General features: G+C 40.4%; 1 protein-coding gene across 1 annotated transcript in view; it reads left to right on the top strand.

Annotated features, from left to right (window-relative positions):
- The window catches only part of ADRB2 (adrenoceptor beta 2), a 58,499-nt gene extending 44,430 nt beyond the window's left edge, over positions 1-14,069 (top strand). Inside the window, exon 2 of the mRNA XM_081900061.1 lies at positions 12,160-14,069. Within this exon, the coding sequence (XP_081756187.1) occupies positions 12,160-12,194 (35 nt within the window). The 3' untranslated portion in view covers positions 12,195-14,069. The remainder of the gene's footprint in view (positions 1-12,159) is intronic.
- The last annotated feature ends 1,531 nt before the right edge of the window (positions 14,070-15,600 follow it).

Raw genomic sequence — 15,600 nt, 5'->3', positions numbered from 1 at the left:
CACACTTTAGCCAAATCCATATCTATCCTGTTATGTATGAAATACTGTGCTTTGAGAAAAAGTCTTAGCTGTGTTTTTAAGCTGGTAACATGAACAGAGCTCAAGTGTTAAGAGTTTAATCAAAGGATGGTAATTATGTAATATTGCATAGGTGATCACACTCCATTCTGAGTGGCACTAGCTAAGGGTTTGTGCTGATACAGTTTGCAAAAAACAGCAGGAGCCCGCGGCTGAAATTGCAATTCAGGTCTTTCTCTGGGTTCTGCTCCAGAATGATCATTCCCAGCCAGCTTCAAAAGCATTGTGATGTTTTATTAGCATGGAGGTGGAGGTGAATGCTTGCCTGGAGGTGAGATGGCAAAGGGTTGCAAGCAGTAATCAAAGAGGAGGCTTTTTGCAAGAATATTAAATGTGACAATTGGCACTTAATGACTCGCTGTGTAACCATGGCAGGAGGAGATGAAAGCAATTAGCCTGTCATATATGAGCCACAACAATATTCCGAGCTAATGATCAGCTATTGAAAGTACTGTATTTAATCCCCTGACATTCCTGGTTCAATCAACTGCTTTTCAGCCCCCTCATCCCCTCAGTTTCAGATCTCATTTGAATGGTGGATAGAACAAAGATGGGAGGTGAACTAATATTTTCAAAGAGGCAGGTAAAAAATCTGGATGGACAAAGAACATGTCTCTACTTCCCTTTCCGGGCAAAGTTAATAAGCAGTTTGGGTGAAAATTATTGTTGTTGTTTTTCCCTCCTGCAGTAGCACAACAAGAGATTTTCATATATGAGAATGGCTGATTAATAATACACTGACATTGACATGCATGTGTGAGCTCTCAAATGATCAAAGGTATGGTGATGTTGTGTTGTAACATTTCTGAACTAGTCACTCAAATTATGATATATATATTTTTGTGTCTTGGAAACAATTGATTGTTTTTCTTTTAACCCCTGTCTTTTTAAACCATCTGCTCCTCCACCACCACCACCACCACCATATTATGATCTATTAGCTTTATTTAAGAACATTAGAACCACCTTGCAGGATGAGGGCAGTGGTCCATCTACTCCTGCATCCTGTTCTCACTGTGGCCAGCCAGATACCTACAGGAAGCCCCCAAAGTAAGACCTGAGCACAACAGCACTCTCCCTCCTGTGGTTCCCAGCAACTGATGTTCAGAGACATATTGCCTCCCACTGTGGAGACAGAGCATAACCATTGTGGGTAGTAGGCAATGATGGCACCCTAAGGGCTAACAGCTTTATTGTGCCATAAGCTGTTGAAGCTGGCATTAGTTCACAAGAAACTGTTCGGCTCTGTTCAGTGGTGTTGCTCAGCTGATGCTGGCAAGGCTTCATGTATCAGTTACAGATAGGTAGCCGTGTTGGTTTGCCATAGTCAAATCTGCCAATCACCCATTCCCACCACCCTTCTGAGTAATACCCCTCCCCACCTTCTCACTATATAGAAGGGTCTGGTGACTTCTGTTTCAGTGTATATGAAGAAGTGTGCATGCACACGAAAGCTCATACCAAGAACTAACTTAGTTGGTCTTTAAGGTGCTACTGGAAGGAATTTTTTTTGTTAAGGCTTCATGTAGTCATCCTACGTGCTCCCCCTCTCTCCAGCTAGGAAGTAGACATTCCCCCCATTTTGTTTCCATTTTTAAGAAAAAGAATGCAAATTCATGGCAAAGACTGGCCTTTGTGAAACAATCAATCAATGTGAAACAATCACTTTAGGCAGCAAATTCTAGAGGAGCTACGAATCATCTGGTGCTGATTTACAGAGGATGAGGGGCTGTAGAGAAGAGAGGGGCTCCTCAAAAATTGCTGTCATCCTAATTCCACTGATAGAAATCTTACAGGAATCAGCTGAGCAACCCCATTGGATAGAGTCCTAACCGTTTTTGTGTGTGGAGCGGAGCCCACTTCAACAGCTTATGCCACAATGAAACTGTTAGCCTTCCAGTGCCGTAAGACTCCCTTTTTGTTTCTACAAGTTGGGGGGTATATGTGTTGCATCTGTTCTACATTCTGAATAAACCGCAGAGTTGTTTATTGTTGATGGGGGAGAGAGAAGATCCCTTAACTCTAAATTCTAAGGTACATGTTGTTTTTTTAAATTCCTCCCCCACCCTCTTCAATTTGTCTGCAGGGTTTTTCTATTTCCCTGGCATATTGGCACCACCAAGTGGTGATGTTCTAATCTGCCATGGAATTAGTGCTAAATGCTTGGAAGAGGATAAAGAAATGACTTCTCAAAATATGAGGAGCGCAAACTGAATGGCACACAAACTGGTCTTGTTTTCTGCTGCAGAGCCATGGAAGTTACTGTAAATAAATAAGAATTTTATGGCAAGCCAACGTCTCCTGCCTCAAACTGAGAAATGGGGACTTCCCTAAACCTTTCTTAACAGACAGTATTGATATACTGCACAAGACAAATGTCATCGGTGTACTGTGAGGTTCAACTTTATTCTAATGATGCTCTGGCCGTTTTCACACCTGCATGTGGCTGAGAGCTGGCCATGATCACTATTTCCTTGTATGCAAAAAAGATTGCATGAACTCACCCTCTGCCTCGTTATAAATGTGGAGGCTTAAACTTTCCCCCTTTCCTCATTGAGCATTATTGACATGAGAATTGCTGAAACTTGAGTCCAAAACAATATTGATCAGGATGTCTTTATTGGGCATTTCCAGCATGCCACAGAGTGAGTGCAGAGTAGCCCACACAGATGGAAACACTGAAGAGATGCAAAGAGATCTTTGTAAGGTTTAATAACAAAACACCTCTAACGTGCATCTTACATAGTTTCTAGAATCATCACCCATCCATCCACCAGGGGGTAAGATACAGAGTAAAGCACATTATATACCATTCACAATTGCTGACACAGCTAATTACAGTGACTTATCTGCACCTGCTACACTGCTACACAGCTGAAAAACTAGGTGAGGAGTTGCGCACTGGCTTTTAAAGTGGTATACACCCTATGGAGAAAGAATGAACATTTAAGCAAACTATTCAACAGTCTTGGGCCTGTCTGGATCTCCTTTTTTATTATCATTTGTGCTTATGGTGGTATCAAAGCAGTTATACATGACCCTGCTTTCAGTACTGTTTGTGCCTCCAAAGATTTTGAGGCAGGCATATAGCTTCATTTCCAATTGGTGCATATGCCATACCACCCTGCTAAAATCCTTTAACTTTTTATTTTTTACTGTAGCTACTTTGCTTTAATTTTATTTTTTTGCCCCACTTTTTTACACCAAGAATGTCTGCCAGAGGACATTAATAAAACAACATTGGGGGAACATCACAGAACAATGAAGAAATGATTGAGCTTGTATATATAAAAGTGCTTGTATATATGCTTGCATATATGAAAGTGCTTGTATATAAAGTTTTATATGACTTGAGACCCAAGCTGTTGGGTTTCCATATGCTCCAACCCATAGCTTATGGTCTGTGGTAAAGGCCGTTCTAAGAGCACCACTGCTACAAATGGCAAGGAGGGTGGGCTTTCTCTGTGGCAGCATCTTGCCTTTGAAACTCCCGCCCAGAGGAAATTAGGCAGTCCCCATCCCTGTCCATATGCAGGAGGAACTTAGACCTTTTTAGTTGTAGCTTGTTAAGGTACTGGGAACTGTAGCTCTGTGAGGGATAAACTGCAGTTCGCAGGATTCTTTGGGAGAAGTCAAGTGCATATTGGATGTGCTTTGAATTTATAGTGTGGCTATTCCCCTGCAACTTCAGCAGGCCCAAACGCCATCTGGGCACTGTCTTCCCCATTATGGTGAGATTGTTTTTGAATTTCTATTTTAATTATAGTAATTACCAGTATTTCTAAATTTGCATCTGTACACATATAAAATTGGCATATGCAAATCTTCCATCTTTTTTTAGTGAGGCATTTCCTCTCCTTTGGAAATGCAGATGTGGTCACACTACTTTGGATGCAATCCCGCTGGAACGGAGCATGTTCAAGTCCCATTCATGCACTTAATTTTCAGCTTAATTACATTTTTGGAACAGTGCTGTATGATTAATGAGATCCCATTTTTGTTTGGGAATGGTTTTCCTTAAGTTCCCTGGACAGTTTTGCATGCATATACTTTATTCTAAGTTCTCTTCATTCATTGCCCTATCATCTGTTCACTTAATCACAACTGAACGGGAGCGTTTCTTCCACTGAACTTCTTTTCTTTACATCTTGTATATGCAGCAGTAGGATTATAACAGTTTGGTGTCCTCTGCACCATTGGCCAGATTGAACTGTGCCATTATGGTAGCCTTTCTCAAGCTTGGGTCCCCAGACATTGTTGCACTACAACTCCCATCATCCTGCTAACTAGGGATAATGGAAGTTGTAGTCAAACAACAACTGGGGACCCAAGCTTGAGAAAGGTTGTGTTATTGTATACTTGCTTATGTTTGGGTTCAGGGGGCATACAGTAGCTCAGCTCTCAGAAAGTGTCTGTAATAAGGTGGATGCGCCAAAATCTTGACTGAATAGCAGTGTGTATTCCAACTGCAGCCTGAAACATAACTGAATGGAGAGAGTCAAATAATGAGAGGTATATATATACCCTGAGATATTCAGGAGGGACAGGAAGTAACATTCTTAAATATATTGACAATATATCACAGTCACATAATGTCCAAATTCCAGAGGGGTAGCCACGTTAGTTTGTTGCAGCAAGAACAACAAAAAATCTTTTGACACCTTAAGCGTGAACATTTTTTTAATGGCATAAGCTTCTTTGAACTAGAGTCCACCTCACCAGATGCACAATGTGTAATTCTTGCTGGTCAGTTATATATCTACATAAGGGTGTAAAGAGAAATGTTAAAGTTGGAGTTAAATGACAATGAATTCAAAAAGTTCCATCTGTGACCATTCCGTTAAATATATGCAAACTGATCCTTCACAGCATCAGCAATTAGCAACAGCACACTCATCTTAGACAATACAACTGGAGTTTAAATTATTAAAAGTGAGTGCAGATACCCTTCACAACAGCAATGGTGGTGATGGGGATAACAGCATCATCTCAGCACTGCTGAGTACATTTAACAGCAGCAGCAGAGCAGAATACCACTGTCTCTATTGAGACCCAAATGAACAGAATTGAACTTTTTGACAATTCAGCAATTTCATGCTGGAGTTTCCATTGGAGGTTCCTTTGGTCCTGCCCTAACTACTCAGGGTGATATTTGAGCAATAGAATGTTCGTTATTAATGCAGTTTATGTGAGGGAAGTGGAACATAATAATGGATAGAGGAAAAGAGACTTGGAGGAGCTATGTACTGTTGCCATAAAGAGCAGAAAAGGCAAGATAGGGGATAGGTGAGCTCTAGGATAGATCTAGGTAGGGCTGGAGGAGAAGTTTACCTGAAACCCTGGAGAGCCACTGCCAGTAGACCATACTGATCTAGATGAATCAGTAGCGGGCTGAAAAAGGAACCTAAAGGAACGGTGAGTAAAGAAGGCAGGGAGTGGTGGTGGTGGTTTTTTTAATAAGCTGTAGGAAGCAATTGTCCTAAAGGCAGAAAAGGATTGCATGCTGTCAGCAGAAGTATACAGGCAAAGAACAGGACCAAGCATCAAGAAGAGCAAAAATGTATTGAGAGATGTACTTATGAGTCAGTCTTTATGGCTGTTCTGAATGATTTCATGCACGCTCTTGGATGCTGCTCAGTTCTTTAGATTGCCCTCCTTGCTGTTGGGAGGGATCATTTGGCCCTAGAGCAAAGGCAGGTTTGCATTAGGAGCGATCAGTGGTCAACTCTAGGCAAGCTTTTGTTTTTGGGTCTGACTCAGTGAATGAATTTGGCCAAGTGTCATTCATGGGTCAGGAAGCATGGCCATGGGAGGTCATGGAACCTAAATCTCTCACTGGGTTACCCAGAGCAGCAGATAGCTAGAATTCCAGCTCAACATCTGATTTTTTGCTTCATGAGACAGATGTTTAGGGCAAAAGCATCTGTTGTGTTTTCGCTCTCTCACTCTGCATCTCTTCTTCTTATTCCTCGTTCATGCACAACAGTAAAAAGAAAAAGAAAAAAAAGAATTAGGGTGTCAAACACTTATTTGTTTCCATCACAATCCGATGAATGGAATTTTTACATCATTTGCTGTAGTTTTACGGGATAATAGTGTTCACTGAGGAGGAGAAGGCGATAGTTTATTTACCCTTTATACAGTGAAGAAAAGGCGAAACCAGAGAAAGAATGTATGGTTGTGAGGGGTTCACCTGCATAGAGAACTAGGAACATCTGCTACAAAATTTGGTTGATTTTTATACCAGTTTAACACTCATGACTTGCATAAATAATCCTAGGACCTGCAGCTTGCTGAGGCTGCTAATTATGTCATATTTATTAAAGTATTTTCAACACCACTCTTCAGCCAAAGAAAGCTTCCAGGGTGGTTTGCAGAAGTCAACGGCAGGACAAATCTTAACATCAGATTTATAATCTGAAAGCGGCGCAAAGGGGAAAAAGAGAATAGGAGATAGGAGCAGGGAAAGCCAACCCAAACACTAGTTCTTATTTATAAAGCTTTAACAACAAGCTGGAATGGAAACAGTTCAAAGAGAGCATGAGCCAAATGTGGCTGGTATCTCAGTTGAGCCAATGGAGTGGCCCTTCCTCCCCCTTGACTGCAGTCTGATGGAATAGCTGCTGTCAGGTGACAGCTGAGGGAAAGCTGATGATGCCTTCAAAGATCTATAGAGAGAAAATTTATAGCCCCTTACATTTCCCTGGAGGGTGAGAGAATAGCAATTAAACTATTTTAGATGTAGATGGGCCTTAAGCATTTAGTTTTCAGCAAAGTCTTCATGCTTTGGGGAACAGAACAGCCCTTCACAAAATATTAGCGGTCATTCTCTGTGTCATAAAGGGATTGTGATCTTCTGAAAATCTGATTTGAAAGCTCTATGGTTACAAAAATAAAACAAAGCAAGTTAACAATGGATTTTTTTAAAAAAGCTTTCATATATTAATGTAAATCCTTTCAAACGAGATAGCTGAAAAATTTAAAAGTAAACTTACCCCAGTATTTGAAGATAAGGCAAATCATAACCAGTTTATTGAAAAGATTTGGTACACTGAGAGAAAACACAAGGTATGAAATATTAATTTCAAAAAGGAAACACTCAAAAGGAATCATAGGAGATATATCTAAAATAACTGCAGAACTGGAATCATCCCAGCCAAGATGTCAATCAAAATGGGATGCAGATATGACTAGCAATACATCTCAAGAGAAATGGGTCTGGTTCTGGGAGAAACATTTCCAAATTTACACTTTGTAGGAGTTTAAAATCTATAAAATCATGACTCATTGGTATCTGTCTCCAGATAGACTGCATAAAATATATCCAACAATAAATAATTGGTGTTGCGGATGCTCCCAATGTGACTATTTGTCATGTACTTGGAGGAATGTCCAATTATTAAATTATTTTTGGAGTCAGTATTAACAGAAAGTGATAATGTCCTTGGCTAAGTCCACCCCATGAATCCTATTCTAACAATATTTGAATATCTCAACATCATCATTCCAGAGTCAAAAACTGGTAGCCTATTTATTAACTGCAGCAAAAATTTGGGAAATGACCTTTATGACTAAAGTTACAACTCTTAATAAGAGTAAGAGAAGACATACAAATAGAATATATTTCTACCAGAAAATAGAGTTTGTTTCTACTAAATGCAAGGTGCAAGAGCAAATAAATCATTATTCCCTGTTAAGGGGCATATAGGCATTAGAGAAAACTTTATACATTTAGTACAGATTAAGCATTTTATTGTGTTTTGAAGAAGCTTGAAATGTCTGATATAAGGATTTTTGTACTTATGCATTATATTTACTACGTAATCCACCTAACTTATGAATTAAGCTGTCAGCTGTGTATGTAATATTGTCTTCTTCTTATTCTCCCTTTTGTAATCTACCTTGCAAACTCAGTGATCTGTAACAAATAAACTTTTTTAAAAAAGAATAACAAAAAGCTGTTGCACAAAAAGGGGTGTGTGTGTGTGACAAACTGAAAATATATGAGGAAAGTGCCAAAAGTTGAATATTTAAAGAAAAAAACATTTGAGTTGGAGAAATGCCACACATCATTCTGACCTCTTTTGCTTTTAAATGAACATTCTCATTTTCTATGAACACATTATGTCAGGCATGTCAAACAGGTAGATTGTGATGTACCGGTAGATGACCGGACATCTGTGGTAGATCACTGGTAGATCACTGGCTCACCCCAAAGAAGCTGAACAAGTTTTGTTCCCCTAAAGAAAGGTCAACATTTTTGCCCTGCACCCCAAAAAACCAGGGCTTTCCTCCTCCCTAAAAAGCCCAATAACTTTGACCTGAACCCCCAAAGAGGGGATAGATCACTGCCAGTCTTTAACTCTGTGAGAAGATCGCAGTCTCTTGGGAGTTGGCCACCCCTGCAGTATGTCATTGGCATACACTGAATGTGCCTAATCCACATTTTTGTAAGATCTAAAACAATTTCATTCATATACAGCAACAAGGCACAACAGTTTATCATTTTAGTTATTGGATTATTGCCTTAAACACATGCACACACACAATTCCACTAATGCCCATGTAGAGAAGACTAGTTTCAAATAATTTAGAATACTAAAAGCTTGGTCCTTTTCGTTGTTTCATCATTATTATTTTTTTTAAAAAAACAGTCTTGATTGCTTCACAAGTTTCATGGTGTGGGAAACTTTAATATGATGGAATTCGTATAAATAGACACGGCATCAAAGTGTCTGACGTTATGCCTCCTTTGGGAGGAAAGGCAGGTTCAAAATTTAATAAATAAAATGGCACCCTGGGACACAAAGGCATTTAGCTAGGAATGAATGAATCATGTTGCTTCTGCGTCAAAACTGATTTTTCCTGAATTTGGATATCTACCTTTTAAATCTGGATTCTGGAGGGTGGGGTAGTCAATTGATCTTCCTCTTCCTTCATTAAGAACAGATTTATTGTACCAACCTAGGTTGATGCAGCTATCTGTTTATGCCAGCATGCTGCTGCGCCTTGGTTAAAGCATAAGTCAGGCCTAACAGAGGGCATTGATGAGAACATTTCTAGACACATGAATGACTATGAAGGCCTCCCCAAATATTTTTGAGTGGACCTCAGGATTTACCATCAGAAATATGCGTATTTCCTGAATTTGATGCATAGTTTGGGAATGGTATTATATTTCCTGCATCTGATGTATATTTTGTGAACTTTATACATTAAATTTATGTATATTTCCTGAATTTGATGATATACTGTGTCAACTATATAAAGGACTGTGTATATGTATGACTTCATTTCCACGGGGGCTAGAGAAACTTATCTTAGGACCTCACAGGTTGAAAACATGTAATGTAAAACTAAGGAGTACAAAGGCTTAAACCTAGATCTAAGTTCACACAGCAAGCATTCAATTTTTGGCCGCTCCAGCTGTTACCTTATCCCAACCTTTCATGCTATTTGACTACACTAGCATCCATTTATTCCAAGTTCACAAAGGACCTATCTCAAATCTATTACCTATCATTGGAGTGATGCCCCAGCATGGTTGTAAGATCAGTGTTGCTGTTCCAAAATAACATCTGGACGCTATCCTCCTATTCTCTTAGTCTGCAGTGGAGGTTGCAATTCTTACCATTAAGTAGATTAAAATAACCGAATTGTTACCATTAAGTAGATTAAAATAACCGAATGTGTATTTGTTTTAAAACTTTTCTGAATTGCCCTTTCATTTAAATAAATAAATAGATAGATAAATAAATAAATAAATAAATAAATAAAAATAAACAATAGTTCATACAACACAATAAAAGAGCAATAATCAGTAACGTGGTTAGGGGGAGTAAAGGCAGCGCTAAAAACAGTTGCAACAGAAGTGAAACACCAGAGGTTTAAAGTATGAGAAAAGGGGAAAACATAGTACTTAAAAAATATTATGATATCCGTCAGGTGAGCTTCTCTAAGGTGAGAATTTCAGAAGTTGGGTACCACAGGCAGGAGCACCACAATGCATGTTGTTTGTCATTGCGTTCTTCAGTACTATTATATATTTTTTATGAATCAAAGGCTGCCATTCTAGGCATGCTTAGCTGGGAGTAGGTCTCACTGACTTACTTTCAATGGCAGCCTGTAGGGTGATTCGCTAAACAAAACCAGCACCATTCCTATCCATATGTTTACATGCTGCAAATGGCCTCCACTCTCACTCTACCCCCCAAAGTTAGTATGTTTGGACCCAATGCACATTGGTTTCAGCTTACCTACTTTTGCCATTTAATTGTTCCAATTATCACCCAGTTTGGAGAGCTTCTTCTGGAGCTCTTTGCTTTTATGCTTTTTACCAGCCTAAATAATTTGGCGTCATCAGCCCACGGTGAGGCATTCTTTGCCATGGACACACCAGCTAGAAAACAAGTGAGCAAACTACATGCTCAAGATGCTTTGCAGGGCGTGAATGTACATGGGATATTCCTACACTGAGAGAAGAAAACAATGAGAGACTGTCTTTGAGACCTTTGGAAGAAAGGTTGTATTGGTCTAAGACATGCTTAGACAACACTGGGAAACCTGCAGCCCTCCAGAAATTGTTGGACTCCAACTCCCATCAGCCCGAGCCAGCATGATCAATGGTCAGGGAAGATGGAAGCTGTAGTCCGGCAACATCTAGAGAACCATAGATTCCCCAACTCTGGTCTAACGTATATGGAAATTAGAAGAGAACAATGATTAACTCGTTTCCACCCCTCTCTTCCATAAGTATGAAATGCTTTCACAGATGTGGACCACTGTTACAGTTGTAATAACTGAAAATCAATCCTTAGAAAGATTAATAAAGGAAGGCAGAGTTTTGAGACAAGAATTTATTAGAACTGAATATGAGACTGGGTCCAATTATTAAGAAGCAAAAAAGAGAGAGAAAGAGATAAAAAGAGAAAGTAATATACTGAGAAATTACAGATAGCAGTTGCATTACGTGACTCAAGATTCCGGCATGCTATTGCTTGAACGTATTAAAGCAGAAATGTGTTTAATTAAAATGCACAAAAAGATACAAGCAGGATGTCAATGTAGTGCTGCAGGGGAATACAAAAAGGTTGTCTTAATTATCTCCGTAAACTTGACAAGCGTATGTCCTAATTTGCATCAATATTGTAGCAACCTTAACATCATAGTGGTGCTTCTCTTCTGGGTGACCTATGGAACCCAGCTGCAGCAGAGAGGTCATGGCCTTGGAACTCCTATACTTATGAGCTCCTGCCTGCATAATATCAGCCAGTTTGGGGGGCAAATAGTCTAACATTTCTCCAATGAAAATAGGGACACCCTAAGGAAAAGGAAGACATTCTGGGATCAAATCAATCAAAAAATGGGATGGCTTCTCTAAATCTGAGGCTGTCCCTGGAAAATAGGGACACTTGGAGGTTTTGTTGTCCTGCTATTCAATACAGTTTTACCAAACATTATAGCTAAAGCAGGAACAGCAAACCTACAGTATATGGTGCAAAATATCCTATTCCCTCTTGCACAGAGCATTCATTGATGATATAGAAGTGTTTTGAATCCCAAGACATTGATTGCCATTAGGTCTGTTCACAATTTTTAAATTTAACCTGCTATCGATACTCCTGTGCTATATCATTCTCCTACCATTGATTATCCAACCCAGTTCAACCCAGTTGTTTTTCCTCTCTTAGAAAGTTCCTTCATAATCTTAGTCAGTGTCTTTTTGTGCAGGAGCAGCCCCATAACGCAGCTAGGGCTGATGACAATTGTGGTTCAAAGCATCCAGTGAGGACCAAGCTGGGAAATGCTGAGTTGAGGCAATGCATTAGATATGGCAGACCAAACAAACCCTGTATGTGAGATCTTGCTTTTGTTGAATTTGGATTCTCATTTTGTTGAATGTTGGTTTCTCATTACAGACCCACTTTGGGGTTTGAAAGAAACATTAGAAGTTGTTATGTGACGCCACCAAAATCAGTGTTGTGAATGTGGGCAGAAGTACAAATGTTAACTGCGACACATCACCCTTTGGGTGCTTCCATACTCCAAGCTGACCAGATTGTGTTTCTCTTTCCTCTGCAGAGATCCCTGGGTGCCCTGGAATGGTTGAAAGTTGAGCGGGTTAAGCTTTCGCCCTCCTAACCATTTGCAACTCTCAGAAGCTCATGAAGAGACAAGTCTAAGCTCTGCTTTAACTTTTGTTGGCACAGAGGAACTTCGCATTCCTTTGCACAGGGATGAAAGGAAGGACAGCTAGCAAACCAAGTTTCCAGGCTGTGAAGCATAAGAAAACTGCAGTGAATGAACCATTTCGGGGATTCAGCTGTGAGAAGCCAAATTAGTTCTGTGTAACTACTGCTTGAGATAGGATTGGTGGAGCCTTCGCAGTGCAATAATGAAAGAGCTGAAGAACATGAGTTTCCAGAAGTAGGGGAAGAGTTAATGATTTTATTAACTCACCCACACTGTCTCTGCTGGAAATATCCTCAAGGAGCTGAAAAGCTTTGGGAAGACATTTCCCCATCTTGTTGTTAGTCTACTTGCAGAAGGGACATCAAATATCTGGCTTCCTGGTGAAGCCAGCAGATTGTTGGATTGGGACGGGATCATTATGTAGCCGAAATGTGAAAAGAATTTGGGAAGTAATACACCAAGGAGCACTCTTGTAAAACCAAATTGGTTTGCAGCGCACATTCAAAGCTGGTTTCTGCTCCTGGAAGTATTTTGCCAACTTTTCCCCAAGCCAGCACCTGTCCCCATAGCCAAGTGGTTCCACAAAGACAGAAGTGAATAATCACATTGTGGTAGGATTTCACAAAAAATGACTCAACGTTTACCAAGGCCCTTATTCAGAGGCAGTTCTCAGTAATATTGACTTCTGTGCAATTTCAAGAGACCCCAAGAGACCAAGATTGAAAGGCAGCTTCTCTCAAAAAAATTTTTTAAAAAAAACTTGCAAGCAACCAAACACCCCTCATATACTGTTCTTGAAGCTAAGCTTTCTGCATCAACCTCCTGGTATCATAGGATGCCTGCATTCTTCTTTTGGAATCTTGAGATGTCTGGCCTTGACTACTCAGCTCGCTCCAAGTGCTGATGATGTTTAACCCCTTCTGCCAGGAGACACTTCCAAGGCTTTGTAGGAAGGGGAAAGAAGCCTTGTTGAATACTTGAGAGAGACAGACCACTGCCAGAGAAGCTTATGCGAGGAGTCTGGAGTCGAAGTTGGATGGCCAAGGGTGGTTTCAGAAAAGGGGAGAATCTTTCAAGTTGTGGTTTTATAACAAAACTCAATTCGCTGTATATTACATTAACAACTCTGAGGTGTAAAAAAAAAAAGCTTTCAAATGTAATCTGTTTCAGCCTGGAAGGCAACAGTCAGCTTAAAAATGCAGAAGGAAAGGTTCTTCATTTTGATGATTATGTTAAGGGCTTTGTCCCGTAAGATTTAAAAGATGCCTGGAGCCAAACCATGAATTATTGAGGCTTCTGTGTGTGTAGTGTCCTGTCCCTTTGACGCAGTGTGCAATATTGCTAAGGATCAAAAGACCTTCTACTGTCTGCAGCAAAAGAGAAGGAGAAGCCCATGCTATCAACTGCAAGGGGGAATGAAGCTATCCATCAGCAGAGAAGCTGGTGTTCTTGCCATTGTGCATGACAAGTGATTGTACTGCCGTTTGCTCTCATGGACTTTGTGCAAGCATGAGCCTCTTATTCATTGGACCGCTTTGAACCCATTGGATTCCTAAATATCATGTGCGGGGGGGGGGAAGGATTTGGGGCTCTGCAGGGCATGTTGCCTGTGAAATTAAGACACACTGGGCTTCCATGTGTGCTGCTCTAAAGTTGTGGTGTCTATTTATTTATTTATTGGGTAAGGATGAGTTCTGGTTTCCTCATCTTCCTTGCTATGAGGGAAGATGGTGCAAAATCTCACAGAGCAATGGGTCACTGGCTGCTCCAAAATAATAAAAAAAACTGAATCCATTGTGTGATGGTGTCCAGTATCTGTCATTTTCTTCTTACTTTGCTGGTCCAGAAGAGACCATATCAGTATGCTGGTTCCTCCACAGTGCATTCTGTATCCATTTCTGCTTTCTTAGGTACACCATGTGTAGCATAAAAAAAACCAAATTTGATTTAATGCTTAGAGGTTCTTTACATGCTCTCTTTGTGTACAATCAGTGGATATAAACCAGGCCAGCTTCACTACAGTCTCTGTTTATCTATGCATATTTCTCCAGTGGAGCCGCTCAACTGTAGCTTCCTTTCATGCAAGCTAGTTGTGCATTTGCTGTGTAAGCAAACATTTTCATTGGCCACACTGGCATTTAACCATTATCTACTACTACTAATTATTACTATTATTATTTATTTATACCCCGCCCATCTGGCTGGGTTTCCCCAGCCACTCTGGGCAGCTCCCAACAGAATATTAAAAACACGATAAAACATCATACATTAAAAACTGCCCTAAACAGAACCAAACTAGGCAAGACACAGAAGACCAGTGAACAGGATCTCCTGCTTAAATAAATACATAAAAGCAGGCACAGGGCAATCTTAATTGGGACTATGGTGCTGAAGAGACATGCTAACCTTTTCACCCTGTGCCATTTCCTCCATGTCAACTTCATTTTTAGAAGCTGCCACTACTATATCGGTAACATGTTTCCCCCCACAAGGTAAGTGGGAGCTTCAGGGGGCATAGGTTCCTGCAAATTATGCAGGGAGGTAACCCTGCAACCAGTAGTGATCTGTGGCTGGCTGTACCTATTTCCTCTGATGCCCCATCTCCTCCAAGTATGCCTGACTGGGCTCTGGCCTTGGCCAAATCAAGTACACAGTCCTAATAAAAACCCTACCAGAATGTATCAGCTCAACACTTTCTGGCCTCTAACAATCGGCCTGTATGATGACCCAGGAATGTTGCCATCCCTATTTAGAGATTATTGATGTGGGTTACCAATAATTCTCTACACTTGTTGTCAAAGGCCAAGATGCTGTTGTATCTATCCCTGCCATTCCCTAGTCCTTGGGGTGCCTAATGTAGCTGCACCTATTTTAGAGCTGCATCCCTTCATCAGGAACATTAATGGAGGTGACATCAAAAAAGCTGCTCAGCATGTAAAGACCACCAACAAAAACCCATGGCATGGAAGTTACATGTGTGGTTATGATGCTCTCCAACATGTGTATAAGAAAGTGTCCAGGAGCAGCTCACATTTGGGCAGTACAACCCCATCGGTCTGCTGTGCTATTCACCACTAACACCAGCACAACATTGGTGTAGCTTCATCATTTCATCTTACTGATTTCAAACAGCAAAGCAGACAGCCAGATGATACCATTTAAAAGGAGATATAACATAGCAGCAACCTGTTACAGTTTTCATTACAGCTCTATTACCCTCCAGTTTTGGTGGTGTACATCAATAATGCTCTCATGTTAGCCTTGCACAGAAGGGACTGATCGATGCAGAGTGACCCCAGGTTGCCACCTTTCTAGGACTCATACAAAAGG

The sequence above is a fragment of the Podarcis melisellensis genome (genome assembly GCF_964234715.1).
Source record: "Podarcis melisellensis genome assembly, chromosome: 2".
NCBI classification, from domain to species: domain Eukaryota; kingdom Metazoa; phylum Chordata; class Lepidosauria; order Squamata; family Lacertidae; genus Podarcis; species Podarcis melisellensis.
The sequence above is the reverse complement of the archived record's forward strand: the minus strand, read 5'-3'. Positions and strand labels throughout refer to the sequence as shown.